The 21,229-nt window shown below is 32.2% G+C and overlaps 3 protein-coding genes across 4 annotated transcripts; all 3 read left to right on the top strand.

The window, feature by feature from the left end:
* LOC135128279 (trypsin-6-like) lies at nucleotides 1–1,120 on the top strand. The gene is made up of 6 exons (XM_064055179.1): nucleotides 1–98; nucleotides 151–215; nucleotides 265–353; nucleotides 411–672; nucleotides 726–878; nucleotides 935–1,120. Exons 1-6 carry the CDS (start codon nucleotides 53–55, stop codon nucleotides 1,082–1,084), a joined length of 765 nt encoding a protein of 254 aa, XP_063911249.1. The 5' UTR covers nucleotides 1–52; the 3' UTR covers nucleotides 1,085–1,120.
* Nucleotides 1,121–9,929: 8,809 nt separating this feature from the next.
* On the top strand, nucleotides 9,930–11,112 carry LOC135128276 (trypsin-6-like). The gene is made up of 7 exons (XM_064055176.1): nucleotides 9,930–10,019; nucleotides 10,067–10,131; nucleotides 10,182–10,270; nucleotides 10,331–10,478; nucleotides 10,529–10,642; nucleotides 10,700–10,852; nucleotides 10,900–11,112. Exons 1-7 carry the CDS (start codon nucleotides 9,974–9,976, stop codon nucleotides 11,050–11,052), a joined length of 768 nt encoding a protein of 255 aa, XP_063911246.1. The 5' UTR covers nucleotides 9,930–9,973; the 3' UTR covers nucleotides 11,053–11,112.
* Nucleotides 11,113–11,210: 98 nt separating this feature from the next.
* On the top strand, nucleotides 11,211–12,465 carry LOC135128278 (chymotrypsin-1-like). 2 transcript variants are annotated; one of them, XM_064055178.1, is made up of 7 exons: nucleotides 11,211–11,291; nucleotides 11,340–11,404; nucleotides 11,455–11,543; nucleotides 11,593–11,749; nucleotides 11,796–11,909; nucleotides 11,957–12,100; nucleotides 12,156–12,465. In XM_064055178.1, exons 1-7 carry the CDS (start codon nucleotides 11,243–11,245, stop codon nucleotides 12,369–12,371), a joined length of 834 nt encoding a protein of 277 aa, XP_063911248.1. In that variant the 5' UTR covers nucleotides 11,211–11,242; the 3' UTR covers nucleotides 12,372–12,465. The 2 variants fall into 2 exon arrangements, with proteins under 2 accessions (XP_063911248.1, XP_063911247.1); XM_064055177.1 differs by having other exon boundaries at nucleotides 11,213–11,291; nucleotides 11,331–11,404.
* The last annotated feature ends 8,764 nt before the right edge of the window (nucleotides 12,466–21,229 follow it).

Below are 21,229 nucleotides of genomic sequence, written 5' to 3'. Positions count from 1 at the left end.
TGATTTGGGTATAAAAAAGCCCACAAATTTTGGCAAGGTTTAATTCAACAAAATGTTCTGGGCGACAATTACCTTGTGTCTCTTGGTGGGAGCTTCTGGTAATTATATTCAAAAAGTCTAACACCATTTCTGATTTATTCTTACCCTTAGCGCTACCACTTGACTCACGGATTGTAAATGGTACAGACGCCGATCCAGGGGACGTTCCATTCATTGTTAGTAAGTTTCACTCAATCTTTAGTCTTTGATTTATCCCCGTTGTAGGTATCTCTAAGGGTTAATCACAGACACAGCTGTGGTGCTACAATTCTCAACGAAAAATATCTCTTAACGGCAGCTCACTGTGTCCAGAAGTAAGTAACAAAATTTAATAACTATCTATCATAAAAAAAACAACCCATTTCTTGTAGTCCAGTTGATCGCTACAGTATCCAGTATGGTTTAACCCACATTATTTCTGGAGAAGACGCTCCAAATGTGATCAAAGCTGCTAAACTTACACCACACGAGAATTATGTTGCTGGGAATGGGTACGTGAACGACGTAGCCGTAATAGAGCTTGAAGATTCTCTCCCTCTTGGTCCCTATGTTCAACCAACGACGCTACCACCGGCTTATAATGCCACCCCAGAAAACTCTATCGCTTTGTTGGCAGGATGGGGGCTTCCATATGTATTGTATAGTCTTTCTGACTTATGAACATAGATTGAATCGTTCTTTTTTAGACGAATGGTTCCGTCATGACGGATCTTCAAAAAGTGAACATTTTGGTGTTTCCTGATGCCGATTGTGAAAGGATTCATGCTTTGACGGGACCTACGCATTGGTCCAGGCACGTGTGTGCAGGAGTTCCCGAAGGTGGTAAAGGACAATGTAACGTGAGTGGGTTTAAATGGACGATTTTGAAAGGATTATTGTATGAATTGTGTTGTAGGGTGATTCTGGTGGTCCTTTGATAGTTGATGGGGTACAGATTGGCATTGTGTCATGGTCGGTGAAGCCCTGCACGGTGAAAGGGTATCCAGGGGTGTTTGCCAAAGTTTCCAATTACGTGGACTGGATTAAAGACAAAATAACTAGTTGATTGTATAAAATTTTTAATAAAGTTTTGCATATTTTATTGAGTTTATTTAAAAAAAAATCTGTTTTTATTATTGGGGTATAAAATCTATGCAAATTACTACCAATTTTCGACGAAATTGGTCGTAATTTGCACTGAATTTAAATTTCTAAAGGCGATTTTGGAAAAACGGTTGGAGTTATCGAAGAAACGAAAGCGGAAATGACTTCTACGGCACGAAATCTACAAGAAAATGTATTTTGTAAAATTTCGAAAATTTTGATGAAAGTTGGTGGAAAATTGGTCGGTAAATTGCATTAAATCTATATTTCAAAGGGCGATTCTGGGTAAACCAACCGAGTTATCGAAGAAATGTTTGCGGAAGTGACTTCTACGGCCCGAAATCTACAAGAAAATGTATTTTGTAAAATTTCGAAAATTTTGATGAAAATTGGTGGAAAATTGGTCGGTAAATTGCATTAAATCTATATTTCAAAGAGCGATTCTGGGAAAACCAACCGAGTTATGGAAGAAATGTTTGCGGAAGTGACTTCTACGGCCCGAAATCTACAAGAAAATGTATTTTGTAAAATTTCGAAAATTTTGATAAAAATTGGTGGAAAACTCGTGGGTAAATTGCATTAAATCTATATTTCAAAGGGAGATTCTGGGAAAACCAACCGAGTTATCGAAGAAATGTTTGCGGAAGTGACTTCTACGGCCCGAAATCTACAAGAAAATGTATTTTGTAAAATTTCGAAAATTTTGATGAAAATTGGTGGAAAATTGGTCGGTAAATTGCATTAAATCTATATTTCAAAGGGCGATTCTGGGTAAACCAACCGAGTTATCGAAGAAATGTTTGCGGAAGTGACTTCTACGGCCCGAAATCTACAAGAAAATGTATTTTGTAAAATTTCGAAAATTTTGATGAAAATTGGTGGAAAATTGGTCGGTAAATTGCTTTAAATCCATAATTCAAAGGGCGATTCTGGGAAAACCAACCGAGTTATCGAAGAAATGTTTGCGGAAGTGACTTCTACGGCCCGAAATCTATAAGAAAATGTATTTTGTAAAATTTCGAAAATTTTGATGAAAATTGGTGGAAAATTCGTGGGTAAATTGCATTAAATCTGTATTTCAAAGGGCGATTCTGGGAAAACCAATCGAGTTATCGAAGAAATGTTTGCGGAAGTGACTTCTACGGCCTGAAATCTACAAGAAAATGTATTTTGTAAAATTTCGAAAATTTTGATGAAAATTGGTGGAAAATTAGTCGGTAGATTGAATTAAATCTATATTTCAAAGGGCGATTCTAGGAAAACCAACCGAGGTATCGAAGAAATGTTTACGGAAGTGACTTCTACGGCCCGAAATCTACAAGAAAATGTATTTTGTAAAATTTCGAAAATTTTTTTGAAAATTGGTGGAAAACTGGTCGGTAAATTGCATTAAATCTATATTTCAAAGGGCAATTCTGGGAAAACCAAACGAGTTATCGAAGAACCGTTTGCGTAAATGACTTCTACAGCCCGAAATCTACAAGAAATTGTATTTTGTAAAATTTCGAAAATTTTGATGAAAATTAATGGAAAATTAGTGGTTAAATTGCATTAAATCTATATTTCAAAGGGCGATTCTGGGAAAACCAATCGAGTTATCGAAGACTGTTTGCGGAAATGACTTCTACGGCCCGAAATCTACAAGAAAATGTATTTTGTAAAATTTCGAAAATTTTGATGAAAATTAATGGAAAATTAGTGGGTAAATTGCATTAAATCTATATTTCAAAGGGCGATTCTGGGAAAACCAATCGAGTTATCGAAGAACTGTTTGCGGAAATGACTTCTACGGCCCGAAATCTACAAGAAAATGTATTTTGTAAAATTTCGAAAATTTTGATGAAAATTGATGGAAAATTAGTGGGTAGGGGAACCCGGGGTGGAACGGGATACCTAAGCTTTGGTTGCAATTTGTGAGAGCGTGAATGAAACTACACAATTATTTGCCATTTTGTAGGTTTATTTAATCTTTTTTCTACCAAGACTCTGTATTTAAACTTATCTAAATTAATAATTACTATTAAAAATTTATGTTTGAAAAAAAAAGGGAAATTTCCCATTCTGCCCCACTCCCCGGGGTACAATGGGGTACTAATTATTGGCACAGCTCACAGATGTGAACACTTTCATCGTCATCACTGTCTAGACCAGCACACGTCAAATGTGCCCATTTCTTACAGATAGTACAACAACACCAGCCTTCATTGGAGTTAGAGTATAAATCATGGCAATACAGCTACTCTGTTAAAACCCATAGCCCTTGCTCCAGATGTTGCTTCTGGTTTTCTAAGGCTTAAATCACGGTGACGCGTCAAAAAGCCCCTAACCCCGTCTTCTCCCGCCATTTCCAAAGTTTTGTTAAACTTATGGCTGCAATTATTCTTTTCTGCTAGCTGATATGCTAGTCTACGAAACTCTTTCATAGTCATGCCGAAGAGTTGTTTTTGCATATCTTTCAAGTAAGCTACAAGCTCTGGCTCTTGCTCAGCAGTGAAAACAGTGTGATATTTTCCTGACGTTTTATCAGCTCCTGGATTCTTCCGTCTTTTCTGAACATATCGCTCCAGTGTTGATGATGGCACGTTAAATCGGTTAGATGCCATCATGTATCCCACTTGTCCACTAATAACCGCATCCACAGCTTGGTTCATAGCATCCGTAGACCAGGACTACCGGCTCGTTTTTTTTATATATGTACGCACCATCTGCAGTAGGAACAATAATACCTACTAATATGAGAAGTACAAATATGATCAGAGGCGGAATGGGGTATACCCCATTGTGCCCCACCCATTGCGCCCCGAAGCACCGCTCACATACACATCAGTATTATGGGAGGTTATGTTTGTTGAACTCGAGTTATCAATACAGTTTTGGATAGCCAAAAGTATATTGAAGCAAACATATAATGTCCATTTCCGAACAAAAAATAGTGTACAATGTAAATACCTTTGTGTCGCATAGCAAAACTTAGAATTCGCAAGCTTTTTTGTTGACCTTCGATAGAATCCAAATCAAACGCACTCTCACACTGACAACGACCACTCCATATAATGCGGCGCAGCGAACACAACGTTGTGCGTGATGCTCATGTGTCTCCGTCATTTGTGGCGAGCGTCGTGGCGCTTTCCCATTCCGCCCCGGTACCCCGTTCCACCCCGGGTTCCCCTAAATTGCATTAAGTCTATATTTCAAAGGGCGATTCTGGGAAAACCAATCGAGTTAACGAAGAACTGTTTGCGGAAATGACTTCTATGGCCCGAAATCTACAAGAAAATGTATTTTGTAAAATTTCGAAAATTTTGATGAAAATTGATGGAAAATTAGTGGGTAAATTGCATTAAATCTATATTTCAAAGGGCGATTCTGGGAAAACCAATCGAGTTATCGAGGAACTGTTTGCGGAAATGACTTCTACGGCCCGAAATCTACAAGAAAATGTATTTTGTAAAATTTCGAAAATTTTGATGAAAATTAATGGAAAATTAGTGGGTAAATTGCATTAAATCTATATTTCAAAGGGCGATTCTGGGAAAACCAATCGAGTTATCGAAGAACTGTTTGCGGAAATGACTTCCACGGCCCGAAATCTACAAGAAAATGTATTTTGTAAAATTTGGAAAATTTTGATGAAAATTAATGGAAAATTAGTGGGTAAATTGCATTAAATCTATATTTCAAAGGGCGATTCTGGGAAAACCAATCGAGCTATCGAAGAACTGTTTGCGGAAATGACTTCTACGGCCCGAAATCTACAAGAAAATGTATTTTGTAAAATTTCGAAAATTTTGATGAAAATTAATGGAAAATTAGTGGGTAAATTGCATTAAATCTATATTTCAAAGGGCGATTCTGGGAAAACCAATCGAGTTATCGAAGAACTGTTTGCGGAAATGACTTCTACGGCCCGAAATCTACAAGAAAATGTATTTTGTAAAATTTCGAAAATTTTGATGAAAATTGATGGAAAATTAGTGGGTAAATTGCATTAAATCTATATTTCAAAGGGCGATTCTGGGAAAACCAATCGAGTTATCGAAGAACTGTTTGCGGAAATGACTTCTACGGCCCGAAATCTACAAGAAAATGTATTTTGTAAAATTTCGAAAATTTTGATGAAAATTAATGGAAAATTAGTGGGTAAATTGCATTAAATCTATATTTCAAAGGGCGATTCTGGGAAAACCAATCGAGTTATCGAAGAACTGTTTGCGGAAATGACTTCCACGGCCCGAAATCTACAAGAAAATGTATTTTGTAAAATTTGGAAAATTTTGATGAAAATTAATGGAAAATTAGTGGGTAAATTGCATTAAATCTATATTTCAAAGGGCGATTCTGGGAAAACCAATCGAGCTATCGAAGAACTGTTTGCGGAAATGACTTCTACGGCCCGAAATCTACAAGAAAATGTATTTTGTAAAATTTCGAAAATTTTGATGAAAATTAATGGAAAATTAGTGGGTAAATTGCATTAAATCTATATTTCAAAGGGCGATTCTGGGAAAACCAATCGAGTTATCGAAGAACTGTTTGCGGAAATGACTTCTACGGCCCGAAATCTACAAGAAAATGTATTTTGTAAAATTTCGAAAATTTTGATGAAAATTGATGGAAAATTAGTGGGTAAATTGCATTAAATCTATATTTCAAAGGGCGATTCTGGGAAAACCAATCGAGTTATCGAAGAACTGTTTGCGGAAATGACTTCTACGGCCCGAAATCTACAAGAGAATGTATTTTGTAAAATTTCGAAAATTTTGATGAAAATTAATGGAAAATTAGTGGGTAAATTGCATTAAATCTATATTTCAAAGGGCGATTCTGGGAAAACCAATCGAGTTATCGAAGAACTGTTTGCGGAAATGACTTCCACGGCCCGAAATCTACAAGAAAATGTATTTTGTAAAATTTGGAAAATTTTGATGAAAATTAATGGAAAATTAGTGGGTAAATTGCATTAAATCTATATTTCAAAGGGCGATTCTGGGAAAACCAATCGAGTTATCGAAGAACTGTTTGCGGAAATGACTTCTACGGCCCGAAATCTACAAGAAAATGTATTTTGTAAAATTTCGAAAATTTTGATGAAAATTAATGGAAAATTAGTGGGTAAATTGCATTAAATCTATATTTCAAAGGGCGATTCTGGGAAAACCAATCGAGTTGTCGAAGAACTGTTTGCGGAAATGACTTCTACGGCCCGAAATCTACAAGAAAATGTATTTTGTAAAATTTCGAAAATTTTGATGAAAATTGATGGAAAATTAGTGGGTAAATTGCATTAAGTCTATATTTCAAAGGGCGATTCTGGGAAAACCAATCGAGTTAACGAAGAACTGTTTGCGGAAATGACTTCTATGGCCCGAAATCTACAAGAAAATGTATTTTGTAAAATTTCGAAAATTTTGATGAAAATTGATGGAAACTTAGTGGGTAAATTGCATTAAATCTATATTTCAAAGGGCGATTCTGGGAAAACCAATCGAGTTATCGAAGAACTGTTTGCGGAAATGACTTCTACGGCCCGAAATCTACAAGAAAATGTATTTTGTAAAATTTCGAAAATTTTGATGAAAATTAATGGAAAATTAGTGGGTAAATTGCATTAAATCTATATTTCAAAGGGCGATTCTGGGAAAACCAATCGAGTTATCGAAGAACTGTTTGCGGAAATGACTTCTACGGCCCGAAATCTACAAGAAAATGTATTTTGTAAAATTTCGAAAATTTTGATGAAAATTGGTGGAAAATTGGTCGGTAAATTGCATTAAATCTATATTTCAAAGAGCGATTCTGGGAAAACCAACCGAGTTATCGAAGAAATGTTTGCGGAAGTGACTTCTACGGCATGAAATCTACAAGAAAATGTATTTTGTAAAATTTCGAAAATTTTGATGAAAATTGGTGGAAAATTGGTCGTTAAATTGCATTAAATCTATATTTCAAAGGGCGATTCTGGGAAAACCAACCGAGTTATCGAAGAAATGTTTGCGGAAGTGACTTCTACGGCCCGAAATCTACAAGAAAATGTATTTTGTAAAATTTCAAAATTTTGATGAAAATTGGTGGAAAATTGGTCGGCAAATTGCATTAAATCTATATTTCAAAGGGCGATTCTGGGAAAAGCAACCGAGTTATCGAAGAAATGTTTGCGGAAGTGACTTCTACGGCGCGAAATCTACAAGAAAATGTATTTTGTAAAATTTCGAAAATTTTGATGAAAATTGGTGGAAAATTGGTCGTTAAATTGCATTAAATCTATATTTCAAAGGGCGATTCTGGGAAAACCAACCGAGTTATAGAACAAATGTTTGCGGAAGTGACTTCTACGGCCCGAAATCTACAAGAAAATGTATTTTGTAAAATTTCGAAAATTTTGATGAAAATTGGTGGAAAATTGGTCGGTACATTGCATCAAATCTATATTTCAAAGGGCGATTCTGGGAAAACCAACCGAGTTATCGAAGAAATGTTTGCGGAAGTGACTTCTACGGTCCGAAATCTACAAGAAAATGTATTTTGTAAAATTTCGAAAATTTTGATGAAAATTGGTGGAAAATTCGTGGGTAAATTGCATTAAATCTGTATTTCAAAGGGCGATTCTGGGAAAACCAACCGAGTTATCGAAGAAATGTTTGCGGAAGTAACTTCTACGGCCCGAAATCTACAAGAAAATGTATTTTGTAAAATTTCGAAAATTTTGATGAAAATTGATGGAAAATTAGTGGGTAAATTGCATTAAGTCTATATTTCAAAGGGCGATTCTGGGAAAACCAATCGAGTTATCGAAGAAATGTTTGCGGAAGTGACTTCTACGACCTGAAATCTACAAGAAAATGTATTTTGTAAAATTTCGAAAATTTTGATGAAAATTGGTGGAAAATTAGTCGGTAGATTGAATTAAATCTATATTTCAAAGGGCGATTCTAGGAAAACCAACCGAGGTATCGAAGAAATGTTTACGGAAGTGACTTCTAAGGCCCGAAATCTACAAGAAAATGTATTTTGTAAAATTTCGAAAATTTTTTTGAAAATTGGTGGAAAACTGGTCGGTAAATTGCATTAAATCTATATTTCAAAGGGCAATTCTGGGAAAACCAAACGAGTTATCGAAGAACCGTTTGCGTAAATGACTTCTACAGCCCGAAATCTACAAGAAATTGTATTTTGTAAAATTTCGAAAATTTTGATGAAAATTAATGGAAAACTGGTCGGTAAATTGCATTAAATCTATATTTCAAAGGGCGATTCTGGGAAAACCAATCGAGTTATCGAAGAACTGTTTGCGGAAATGACTTCTACGGCCCGAAATCTACAAGAAAATGTATTTTGTAAAATTTCGAAAATTTTGATGAAAATTAATGGAAAATTAGTGGGTAAATTGCATTAAATCTATATTTCAAAGGGCGATTCTGGGAAAACCAATCGAGTTATCGAAGAACTGTTTGCGGAAATGACTTCTACGGCCCGAAATCTACAAGAAAATGTATTTTGTAAAATTTCGAAAATTTTGATGAAAATTGATGGAAAATTAGTGGGTAAATTGCATTAAGTCTATATTTCAAAGGGCGATTCTGGGAAAACCAATCGAGTTAACGAAGAACTGTTTGCGGAAATGACTTCTACGGCCCGAAATCTACAAGAAAATGTATTTTGTAAAATTTGGAAAATTTTGATGAAAATTAATGGAAAATTAGTGGGTAAATTGCATTAAATCTATATTTCAAAGGGCGATTCTGGGAAAACCAATCGAGTTATCGAAGAACTGTTTGCGGAAATGACTTCTACGGCTCGAAATCTACAAGAAAATGTATTTTGTAAAATTTCGAAAATTTCGTTGAAAATTGGTCGAAAATTGGGGGTATTTTGCATATTTTTGTATATTTCAAAGGACGATTCTGGAAAAACCAATGGAGATATCGAAGAAATGAAAGCGGATATGACTTCTGCGGCCCGAAATCTACAAGAAAATGTATTAAGTGGAATTTCGAAAATTTCGTTGAAAAATGGTCGAAAATTTGTGGTATTTTGCGTATTTTTGGACATTTCAAAAGACGATCGGGGAAAACCCAAGGGAATTATCGAAGAAATGAAAGCGGATATGACTTCTGCCACCCGAAATCTACAAGAAAATGTATCAAGCGGAATTTCGAAAATTTCGTTGAAAATTGGTCGAAAATTGGGGGTATTTTGCATATTTTTGTATATTTCAAAGGACGATTCTGGAAAAACCAATGGAGTTATCGAAGAAATGTTTGCGGAAGTGAATTCTACGGCCCGAAATCTACAAGAAAAAGTATTTTGTGAAATTTCGAAAATTTCGTTGAAAATTGGTCGAAAATTGGGGGTATTTTGCATATTTTTGTATATTTCAAAGGACGATTCTGGAAAAATCAATGGAGTAATCGGAGAAATGAAAGCGGAAATGACTTCTGCGACTGGAAATCTACAAGAAAATGTGTCTAGTGAAATTTCGAAAATTTCGTTGAAAATTGGTTGAAAATTCGTGACGTATAAAATAGGGTAACAACTTTTGCAATAAACAAAAAGAAAATATTCAAAATCAACCAGACGACGTATTATTTGTAAAGATAACCTTAACAAATTCGATTCAAGTGCATAAACATAAAAATCAACAGAATTATGACTTAGCAAATTTAAAAAAATCTATCTCACGCATAACATTGTTTACTCACTCATTTTCCGTATGAATAAAACAATACTTTTTCAAAAAAACAAAAAATGATGCAAGCTTCAAGTGGACTCTACAAACAAGTAAATGGCAATCATCGCTCGATTTTTGTACATATAAAAGTAGCAGGATTTTTGCTCACTGCAGTTCGAAAAAATGTTCCAAGCAATTATAACTGTTTGTCTCGTGCTGGCAACCACTGGTAAGACCTTAATTTTTATAAAACGTTATTCTAGAACTGAATTTTAGCGTCTCCTTTCAACGGACGCATAGTCAACGGTACAGACGCCAAACCTGGCGAAATCCCACAAATCGTCGGTAAAACAAAATCACAATTTTCTCTTGTCTAGCATACCTGTTCCAGGTGTCTCTCAGAGTTGCCGATAGTCACAGCTGCGGTGCCACAATTTTAAACGAAAAGTACCTGCTAACAGCGGCTCACTGCGTACAATAGTACTTTATTAAATTTACAAATCAGAAAGACAATAATATACAATTTTGATTTTTTTTTAGTCCGATTCGTTATTACACCGTCCAGTATGGTCTCACCCACATCATTCGTGGCGCAGACGCCCCTAATGTAATTAACGTCACCAGACTCATCCCACACGAGAACTACACCCCCGGGAATGGGTACATCAACGACGTCGCTATAGTAGAGGCAAATAAACCAAATATCAGTTGAACAACCAAAACACCCGATTTTTTTAGCTCGAACAAAAACTAACTTTCGATTCAAACGCACAACCAGTACGACTACCCAAAGCTTTTAATAGTACTCCGGAAAACTCCCTCGCCATGCTTTCAGGATGGGGTTATCCATACGTAAGTCTTTGATTTTTCTAATGTGCAAATAGGTAGTTTATTTTGATTTATATTTAGTCCGGAGGGTTTGTGATTGAAGATTTACAAAAAGTTTACATTTATGTTTATCCTGACGACGACTGCGAAAGGATTCACGCACAGACAGGACCCACGAACAGGACTTGTCATATTTGCGCCGGGGTACCTCAAGGCGGTAAAGGCCAATGTAGTGTAAGTTATTTACAAGTTTGTGGAATGATGTTGAGTTTGTTTAATAGGGGGATTCCGGTGGTCCTTTGATGGTTGATGGTGTCCAGGTTGGTATTGTGTCATGGTCGGTGAAGCCCTGCACGGTGAAGGGGTATCCCGGAGTTTTTACCAAAGTTTCTACTTATATTGACTGGATAAGGGAAAAAATAGGTTTAGAGTAATTTTAAGTGTATAAGGATGTATTTAAGACGAACTATTGTAAATAAAATAGCAAGCAACAATCAGATATTTATTTACCAACTGTCACGCTTATCGCGGAAAATTTATGAAAAAGTAAATCTTCATTCGTAGAATTATAAATGTTAGTTGTCACCGGACTGTTGTGACACTCAGTCGTCAGAATTAGCAACAATGCTGTACGAAGTAATTACCATTTTGCTTCTCATAAATTTAGTTTCAGGTAAAATTACCACTGAGTTAACTAATTTTATTATGACAGTGTGTTTAGGTTCCTCATTAAATCCACGTATTGTTAACGGTGTGAATACTTACCAGAACGAATTTCCACAAATCGTAACTCCTTTATCTACCACTTTACCTTTTTAGCTACACTTAATTTCCAGGTTTCACTACGTTATAATAACAAACACACTTGTGGTGCGACGATTTTAAACGAAAATTTTCTCCTAACAGCAGCACATTGTGTCCAATTGTGAAAATTTTACACTCGGTAGTACCAAAAACTGATTTTATTTTTTTAGAAACGTGATTAACTACAACGTACAGTATGGTTTAACCCACATAATCGAGGGACCAAATGCTCCTAATGTGATAGGCGTTTCTCGACTTATCCCACACGAAAATTATCTACCGGTGGTTATTTTAATGGGAGCTCGAAACGATGTGGCCCTCGTAGAGGTACTACAAAACACGAAACAAAATAACTTCTAGTTTATAATTTCAGCTTAAAGAATCTCTTAAATTTGGTACGAACGTGCAACCGACAAAGTTACCAAAGGCTTCAAGTACCGTTCCTGAAAGTAGTACCGCTGTAGTGGCAGGATGGGGACTTTTATCTGTATTGTGGTACTTTTTGGTATTTATTTTCTGACTCATTTATTTCAGACTGGAGGTTTAGCTGCTAGCGATCTCCAAAAAGTCTATCTTGAGGTTTACTCCGACACGAAATGTGAAACTTCAATGTTTTCTGCAAGTAAATGGTACCATATTTGCGCAGGGGTACCTCAAGGGAGTAAAGGCATATGTAATGTAAGATTACAGTGTCTGAAATTTGAAAAATTAGTAACGTGAAGTACGTAACTAGGGCGACTCTGGTGGTCCCTTGATAGTCGACGGTACTCAAGTTGGTATTGTTTCGTGGAGTACCAGAAAATGTGGGCTAGAAGGAGTACCAGGAGTGTTCGTCAAAGTTTCCAATTACGTTGGTTGGATAGAGAAGAATATGAGTACCGATGCGACTAAATCAAATGGTTTTTTTGCGAATCTTTGGAATTACGTCCACCATTTATTTTTTAAATAGGAGCTTGAGGAAATCTGAATGCTTTATATAGCGTCTCTCATCATGAATGTGCATTTTTGGAAGCAAAGAAATTAAAATTTGTAAGAAAAACAAATTTGTTGTTTGAATTATACAAAAAAAATTTGATGTGTTAAAACTTTCTTTTCGAGTTCTCTTCCTGTATCGATTAGTTCGTGTTGGGTTTTCATAAAATAAAGTTCAAAAATGTAAAAATGTTTTAAAAATTGTTTATTTATATGGAAGTATAAATTATTAATGTTGCGCAATTCAAATCGGAAAACTAGTTGTGAAATTAATTCTATAAAATAAGGATATATCAATTTTTGAAAAATAAATAAATAAATAAATAAATAAATAAATAAATAAATAAATAAAATGTGTTGTTGCAGATTTAAGGATTTCTTAAGATAAGACTGATTTTGGAAGATGATGTATACTCTAAAATAATAGAGGGTGGGTGGGCGGGGCTAGAAATTGCTAAGATACGACTGATTTTGAAAAATGACACCTTCTAAGAAAATAAAGGGTGGGTGGGCGGGGCTAGAACTTGCCAGATAAGAAAGAAGAAGATACCCTCTATGAAAATTATATATACAATATTTTTATTAAACAAATCAGTGATTTGATGGTCATCATAATCATAATTTGATTTTGGTAACCAGGAATACAAGTAATTTATCGTAAATTGGAATTTTTGTCTACTCAAACTTAAGTGAGCATAATGGCAAACTGTATTTTTTCCAGAAACTTTCGCATTAATTTTTCGACAAATTGATACTGTCTTTTACGTTATTTTATATATCTAGTTTTTCGAAAATTTTGAAAACGGACACAGAAAAAAAATCAAAGAAGGAGATAGAAGGCAAAGCAGGGGATGGCCTGCGATTTATGTTTTATTTATAAACTCCGTTGCCAAGTTGCCATTGACTTTGACTTTGATGTTCAACTTTTGCCGTATTTAAAGAGATTATAGAAGAAAAGTGGAGGATTTAAATTGATTACTACAAAAATTGACGATTTTAGGCATGTTTTAAGTTTCTTGTTGTCGAAATAAGTCTACACATACTAAAAAAAACAGGCAAAATGTAGCCCCGCCCACCCACCCTATCTCAATTGTGATGATTTTTTTATTCGTCGTGAACCAAAAGGGCGGAGCTTAACTGCAAAATCCTTATTTCTCTACGAGAAATGAAAAACATGTTTTTGAGTATTGTGTTGTTCGAAGAATACTATGTATATTAAGAAAAAAATAAATCCGAAGAATTATGAATTGAAAAATTGAAGGAAAAATTTTTTGAAAAATCAAAAAATTTTAAAATTCAAAAGCTGAAAAGTCGATAATTGAAAAATTTAAGGTTGAAAGCTGTAAAAATTGGCGGATATAGAAAATGAAAAATAGTAAAACTAAAAATCAGGAACTGGAAATTGGAAGTTCGAACAATGAAAAAAATTGAAAAATTGAAATCTCGAGGAACTGAAAAATTGTAAAAACGAAAAACTGACATTCTTCCACCATCTTCAAAAATTAGCTGAAGACATTTTTTTGAAGAATTCAACCCCTAGGAGTCATTTTAGGCTTACTTTTTTTGAAAATTCCTACCATTTTTCAGAATTTCTAGAAATATGTGAATTTTTAGGATTAGTAAAAGATTTGGTTTTTAAACTGGGACGTTAAATTCTTTATATTTTTGAATTAGCATGTTGAGATCTAGAATTTTCTGTAGATTTTTTGTCAAATTTTCAAAAATCTCAATTTTTAAACACACCTTCGAAAAATAGATTTTTGTAATTTAACACGGATTCATAAACTACGAGTGCAGGGATACGTAATTTTCTCAATCAAATAAAATAATTTTAAAAACGAAGAATTGCAAATTGAAAAATTAAAGGAACAAAAATTTATGAAATCTAAAAATTGTCAAATTCAAAGCTGAAAAATAGTAAAATTGAAAATCGGAAAACTGGAAATTCGAAGAACGGAAAAATCGAATAATTGCACAAACGAAAAATTAAAATATCTAGAAATTGAAAAATTATGAAAACGGAAAACTGACATTTTTCATTTCTTCTAAAATTCCTACCATTTTTGCAGAATCGCCAATTTAAATCTACTAGTTTTCAATAAATTTTTGATCATTTTTCAACCACTAGAAGTTATCTTCGGCTCCATTTCTTCAAAAATCGGGAAAGTTGAAAAATCGATAACTGAAAAATTTAAGGTTGAAAGCCCGAAAAATTGCATATCTAAGAATAGTAAAACTGAAAATTGGGATACTGGAAATTCGAAAAATGGAAATATCGTATATCAAAAACGAAAAATTAAAATATTGAGGAGGTGAAAAATTGTGAAAACGAAAAATTAACATTTTTCCACCATTTTCAAAAATTAGCTACACATTTTTTTTTTGAAGAATTCTACCCCTAGGAGTTATTTTAATATTTACCACCTTCGAAAATTAATTAAAGACATCTTTTTTGAACAATTCAACCCCTGAGCCATATTTAAGGATCATTAAAAAATTCTGGTTGAGATCTACATTTCCCAATTTTCTGTAGATTTTATTTAACTTTTCAAAAACATCAATTTTTCAATATTCTCCCCACACCCCTTGAAATTTTTCAACCAGCTTCGACAACTTATGGAAGTTATTTTCGGCACTATTTCTTCAAAAATCTGGATGTCTAGGATAAAAACTTAACACTGATTCATAAACCACAAATACAGGTATATGTTATTTTATCAAATTTAAATAAGGTGTATGTATTCGGCACAATTTTGTGATGACGTTATTAATTTTTTGGGAGAGGACAAACGGATAAATTAAAAATGAAAATTTAAAATAAAGTATCCTGAATATGCAAAATTGAAAATTTTTAAAAACGAAGAGTGGCAAATCGAAGAATTGAAGGAATAAAAATTTGAGGAATCCAAAAATTGTACAATTTAAAAGTGTAAAAATCGAGAACTGAAGAATTTAAAGTCGAACGCTCAAAAAATTGCGAATCGATAATCTGAAAAATTGAAAAATCGAAAAACTTAAAAACTGTAAAAAGTGAAAAAGCATAAATTTTAAAATTTTAAATTGAACATTTGGAAAATTGCAAATCGAAAAATTGAAGGAACTGTAAAATTCAAAAGTTCAAAAAAACAATAATTGAAAAATTTAAGATTGGACGTTTGAAAAATGGCAAAACTAGAAATTGGAAAAACTGGGAAACTAAAAATTCGAAAATATCTAGGAACCGAAAAATCCTAAATACGAAAAACTACAACTCGAAAAAGTGAAGCAACAAAAATGTGAAAAACCTAAAACTTCCAAAATTCAAAAGCTGAAAAATCGCTATTTGAAAAATTTAAGATCGAACACTCGAAAAATTGCAAATCGCGAAAAAAAGACGAAAGATTAAAAGCCTAGAAACTGGGAAACCGAAAAATCGAAAATTTGAAAACCGAAAAATTTAAAAGATGAAAAAGCGAAGAAGTGAAAAATTTTAAATTAAACATTTAAACATAAGAAATAAAAATTTCAGAAATCCAAAAAGTATAAAAGGCTAAAGTTGAAAAATCGATAATTGAAAAATTTAAGATTGAACGCTCGAAAAATTGTAATTTAGAAACTGAAAAATAGCAGTATTAAAAATCAGGAAACTGAAAATTCGAAAAATGGAAAAATCGAATAATTGCAAAAACGAAAAATTAAAATATCTAGGAGTTGAAAAATCGTGAAAACGGAAAACTGACATTTTTCATTTCTTCTAAAATTCCTACCACTTTTGCAGAATCGCCAATTTGAATCTACCGGTTTTTAGGAAATTTTTGATCATTTTTCAACCACCTTCGAAACAGAAATTTTTTTGTTGTTCGACTCCTAGAAGTTATTTTCGGCTCCATTTCTTCAAAAATCAGGATGTCTGGGGTAAAAAATTAAGACGCGTTCATAAACCACAAGTACAGGAGTATGTTATTTTATCAAATTTAAATAACGCATATTCATCACAATTTTGTGATGACGTCGTTAATATTTTGAAAGGGGACAAACTGATAAATTTAAAACTGGACATTTGAACAACTGCGAATCGTAAAATTGAAAAATCAGAACCTAATTAAAAGCCTGAAATTGAAAAATCGGAAAACTACATCTCCAAAAATTAAAAAGTCAAATTTTTCAGAAAAAGGAAATTGAAAAATTTTAAAAACGAAAAATTTCAAATCGAAAAATTGAAGGAATAAAATTTTGAGAAATTCAAAAATAGTAAAATTCAAAAGTTGAAAAATCGATAACTGAAAAATTTAAGGTTGAAAGCCCGAAAAATTGCATATCTAAGAATAGTAAAACTGAAAATTGGGATACTGGAAATTCGAAAAATGGAAATATCGTATATCAAAAACAAAATATTAAAATATTGAGGAGGTGAAAAATTGTGAAAACGAAAAATTAACATTTTTCCACCATTTTCAAAAATTAGCTACACATTTTTTTTTTTTTTGAAGAAATCTACCCCTAGGAGTTATTTTAATATTTACCACCTTCGAAAATTAATTAAAGACATCTTTTTTGAACAATTCAACCCCTGAGCCATATTTAAGGATCATTAAAAAATTCTGGTTGAGATCTACATTTCACAATTTTCTGTAGATTTTATTTAACTTTTCAAAAACATCAATTTTTCAATATTCACCCCTTGAAATTTTTCAACCAGCTTCGACAACTTATGGAAGTTATTTTCGGCACTATTTCTTCAAAAATCTGGATGTCTAGGATAAAAACTTAACACTGATTCATAAACCACAAGTACAGGTATATGTTATTTTATCAAATTTAAATAAGGTGTATGTATTCGGCACAATTTTGTGATGACGTTATTAATTTTTTGGGAGGGGACAAACGGATAAATTAAAAATGAAAATTTAAAATACTACAAATCGTACAACTAAAAAATCAAAAAATTAAAGTATCCTGAATATACAAAAATGAAAATTTTTAAAAACGAAAAATGGCAAATCGAAGAATTGAAGGAATAAAAATTTGAGAAATCCAAAAATTGTACAATTTAAAAGTTTAAAAATCGAGAACTGAAGAATTTAAAGTCGAACGCTCAAAAAATTGCGAATCGATAATCTGAAAAATTGAAAAATCGAAAAACTTAAAAACTGTAAAAAGTGAAAAAACATAAATTTTAAAATTTTAAATTGAACATTTGGAAAATTGCAAATCGAAAAATTGAAGGAACTGTAAAATTCAAAAGTTCAAAAAAACAATAATTGAAAAATTTAAGATTGGACGTTTGAAAAATGGCAAAACTAGAAATTGGAAAAACTGGGAAACTAAAAATTCGAAAATATCTAGGAACCGAAAAATCCTAAATACGAAAAACTACAACTCGAAAAAGTGAAGCAACAAAAATGTGAAAAACCTAAAACTTTCAAAATTCAAAAGCTGAAAAATCGCTATTTGAAAAATTTAAGATCGAACACTCGAAAAATTGCAAATCGCGAAAAAAAGACGAAAGATTAAAAACCCAGAAACTGGGAAACCGAAAAAACGAAAATTTGAAAAACCGAAAAATTTAAAAGCTGCAAAAGCGAAGAAGTGAAAAATTTTAAATTAAACATTTAAACATAAGAAATAAAAATTTCAGAAATCCAAAAAGTATAAAAGTCTAAAGTTGAAAAATCGATAATTGAAAAATTTAAGATTGAACGCTCGAAAAATTGTAATTTAGAAACTGAAAAACAGCAGTATTAAAAATCAGGAAACTGAAAATTCGAAAAATGGAAAAATCGAATAATTGCAAAAACGAAAAATTAAAATATCTAGGAGTTGAAAAATCGTGAAAACGGAAAACTGACATTTTTCATTTCTTCTAAAATTCCTACCATTTTTGCAGAATCGCCAATTTGAATCTACCGGTTTTTAGGAAATTTTTGATCATTTTTCAACCACCATCGAAACCGACATTTTTTTGTTGTTCGACTCCTAGAAGTTATTTTCGGCTCCATTTCTTCAAAAATCGGGATGTCTGGGGTAAAAAATTAAGACGGATCCATAAACCACAAGTACAGGAGTATGTTATTTTATCAAATTTAAATAACGTATATTCATCACAATTTTGTGATGACGTCATTAATATTTTGGGAGGGGACAAACTGATAAATTTAAAACTGGACATTTGAACAACTGCGAATCGTAAAATTTTAAAATCAGAACCTAATTAAAAGCCTGAAATTGAAAAATCGAAAAACTGTATCTCGAAAAATTAAAAAGTCAAATATTAAAAAAAATAAAGAAATTGAAAAATTTTAAAAACGAAAAATTGCAAATCGAAAAATTGAAGGAATAAAACTGAGAAATTCGAAAATAGTAAAATTCAAAAGTTGCAAAATCGATAACTGAAAAATTTTAGGTAATTTTTTGGGAGGGGACAAACGGATAAATTAAAACTGAAAATTTAAAATACTGCAAATTGTTCAATTGAAAAATCAAATAATTTAAAAAACGAAAAATTAAAATATCCCGGATATATAAAATATAACATTTTCAAAAATTAAGAAAAAAATCGAAACACTGAAAAATTTAAAAAGTGAAAAAGCATAAAATTTAAAAATTTTAAATTAAACATTTGGAAAATTGCAAATCAAAAAATTGTAAAAAAAATAATTAAAAAATTGTAAAGAATAAAAATTGAAAAGTCCATACTTGAAAACTGCAAATCGAAAAATTGAAGGAATAAAAAATAGGAATCCCAAAACTGTGAAATTCAAAACTTGAAAAATTGCAAAGCTAGAAACTGAACAATAGTAAAATTAAAAACTGGGAAACTAAAAATTCGAAAACATCTAGGAACCGAAAAATCCTAAAAACGAAAAACTACAACTCGAAAAAGTGAAGGAATAAAAATGTGAAAAATCTAACTTTCAAAATTCAAAAGTTGAAAAATCGCTATTTGAAAAATTTAAGATCGAGCACTCGAAAAATTGCAAATCGCGAAAAAAAGGCGAAAGAATAAAAGCCTAGAAACTGGGAAACCGAAAAAACGAAAATTTGAAAAACCGAAAAATTTTAAAGCTGAAAAAGCGAAGAAGTGGAAAATTTTAAATTAAACATTTAAACATAAGAAATAAAATATCAGAAATCCAAAAACTATAAAAGTCTAAAGTTGAAAAATCGATAATTGAAAAATTTAAGATTGAACGCTCGAAAAATTGTAATCTAGAAACTGAAAAATAGCACTATTAAAAATCAGGAAACTGAAAATTCGAAAAATGGAAAAATCGAATAATTTCAAAATTAAAATATCCAAGAATTGAAAAATTGTAAAATCGAAAAACTGAATTAGAGGGTATGCTATTTGCCAAAATCTAAATCTAATACTAAGAAAAAAGGCAAAATATAAGCCCCGCCCACCCACCCTATCTCAATTGTGATGATTTTTTATAATCGTCGAGAGCCAAAGGAGCAGAATTTAAATGCAAAATTCTTGTTATTTCTCTTTCTACCAGAAATTACCGTGTAAGACTTTTTTTTGAGTATCGTGTTATTTAAAAAATACTATGTACATTAAGAAAAAAATTAAAGCCAAAGATTAATACCCAACCATAACTGTCCTGATCTAAAAGTTTTCATTCGTTGGCAGACCTATTTTAAACGTGTTTTAAATTTCTAAAAATAAAAAAATCATCACAATTGAGATGGGGTGGGTGGGCGGGGTTTATTTTTTTCCTTTTTTTCTTGATATACATAATATCCTTTGAACAACATAATACTCAAAAACATGTTTTTAATTTCTTGTAAAGAAATAAGTATTTTGCAGTTAAGCTGAGTCCCCTTGGTTCACAGTGAATAAAAAAATCATCACAATTGAGATAGGGTGGGTGGGCGGGGCTTATATTTTGTCCCCTTTTTCTTAATATATGTAGTCGTTTTTTTCACAACGAAAACTTAAAACATGTTGAAAATGGAAAATTTGTATAAGAGAATATCGATTTTGCAATTACGCTCCACCTCATAATTGCAAAACCCATATTTCCTTACACAAACCATTTTAATCATGTTTTAAGTTTCTTGTTATGAAAAGATGGCTGTGTATATTAAGAAAAAAAAGAGGCAAGATATAGGAAGTATTGTAATGAAGTCCGTCGGCGGATTCTCTACTTTACAGTTTTTCGACATTTCATGACCCCTAGAGTACGAAAAAATGGGTCTCCCGTTTCCATCTGTCTGTCTGTCCGTCCGTCCCAACTTTTTTTTGTATGTTTTTGCTGAGTGATTCTAATAAATAAATAAATAAATAAATAAATAAATAAATAAATAAATAAATAAATAAATAAATAAATAAATAAATAAATAAATAAATAAATAAATAAATAAATAAATAAATAAATAAATAAATAAATAAATAAATAAATAAATAAATAAATAAAATGTGTTCTTGTTGACTTCAGAACTTGTTACGATAAGACTGATTTTGGAATATGACATACCTTCTAAGAAAATAGAGGGTGGGTGGGCGGGGCTAGACCTTGCTAAGGTAAGACTGATTTTGGCAAATAATATACCCTCTGAAATTTCTAATTTTTAATATTCTCCTTTAACATCCTGTGATGTTGAGAGATCCTTCTCTAGGTACAAAAATGTCCTAACAGACAAAAAGAATTTTTTTAGCCTAAAATCCGCTCTTTAAATTGACTATTCTGTGTTGAATATTTTCAGTGTGAATAATTTATTACACGTGATAATCACTTCAGATATCGACCACTAATTCACTCTATCTGTCTCATTCTTCCCCATTTTATCAATCACGAAAAATAAAAAATCTGAAACTTTACTCCACAAAACAATAACTTCGGTACAAAAAAC

This window comes from Zophobas morio, unplaced genomic scaffold (genome assembly GCF_036711695.1).
Source record: "Zophobas morio isolate AGI-343-1 ecotype UQ-CSIRO unplaced genomic scaffold, CSIRO_AGI_Zmor_V1 ptg000012l, whole genome shotgun sequence".
NCBI lineage: Eukaryota > Metazoa > Arthropoda > Insecta > Coleoptera > Tenebrionidae > Zophobas > Zophobas morio.
This window is presented reverse-complemented; position numbering and strand designations above follow the sequence as displayed.

Bases quoted from the DNA above. Each gene is read 5' to 3' on its own strand.
- LOC135128276 (XM_064055176.1), top strand. From the start codon at position 9,974: ATGTTCCAAGCAATTATAACTGTTTGTCTCGTGCTGGCAACCACTG. The intron at 10,271-10,330 runs GTACTTTATTAA...ATTTTTTTTTAG, and splicing joins GCGGCTCACTGCGTACAATA to TCCGATTCGTTATTACACCG. The intron at 10,643-10,699 runs GTAAGTCTTTGA...ATTTATATTTAG, and splicing joins CAGGATGGGGTTATCCATAC to TCCGGAGGGTTTGTGATTGA.
- LOC135128278 (XM_064055177.1), top strand. From the start codon at position 11,243: ATGCTGTACGAAGTAATTACCATTTTGCTTCTCATAAATTTAGTTTCA. The intron at 11,405-11,454 runs GTAACTCCTTTA...CTTAATTTCCAG, and splicing joins AGAACGAATTTCCACAAATC to GTTTCACTACGTTATAATAA. The intron at 12,101-12,155 runs GTAAGATTACAG...GTACGTAACTAG, and splicing joins GGAGTAAAGGCATATGTAAT to GGCGACTCTGGTGGTCCCTT.
- LOC135128279 (XM_064055179.1), top strand. From the start codon at position 53: ATGTTCTGGGCGACAATTACCTTGTGTCTCTTGGTGGGAGCTTCTG. The intron at 354-410 runs GTAAGTAACAAA...CATTTCTTGTAG, and splicing joins GCAGCTCACTGTGTCCAGAA to TCCAGTTGATCGCTACAGTA. The intron at 673-725 runs GTATTGTATAGT...GTTCTTTTTTAG, and splicing joins CAGGATGGGGGCTTCCATAT to ACGAATGGTTCCGTCATGAC.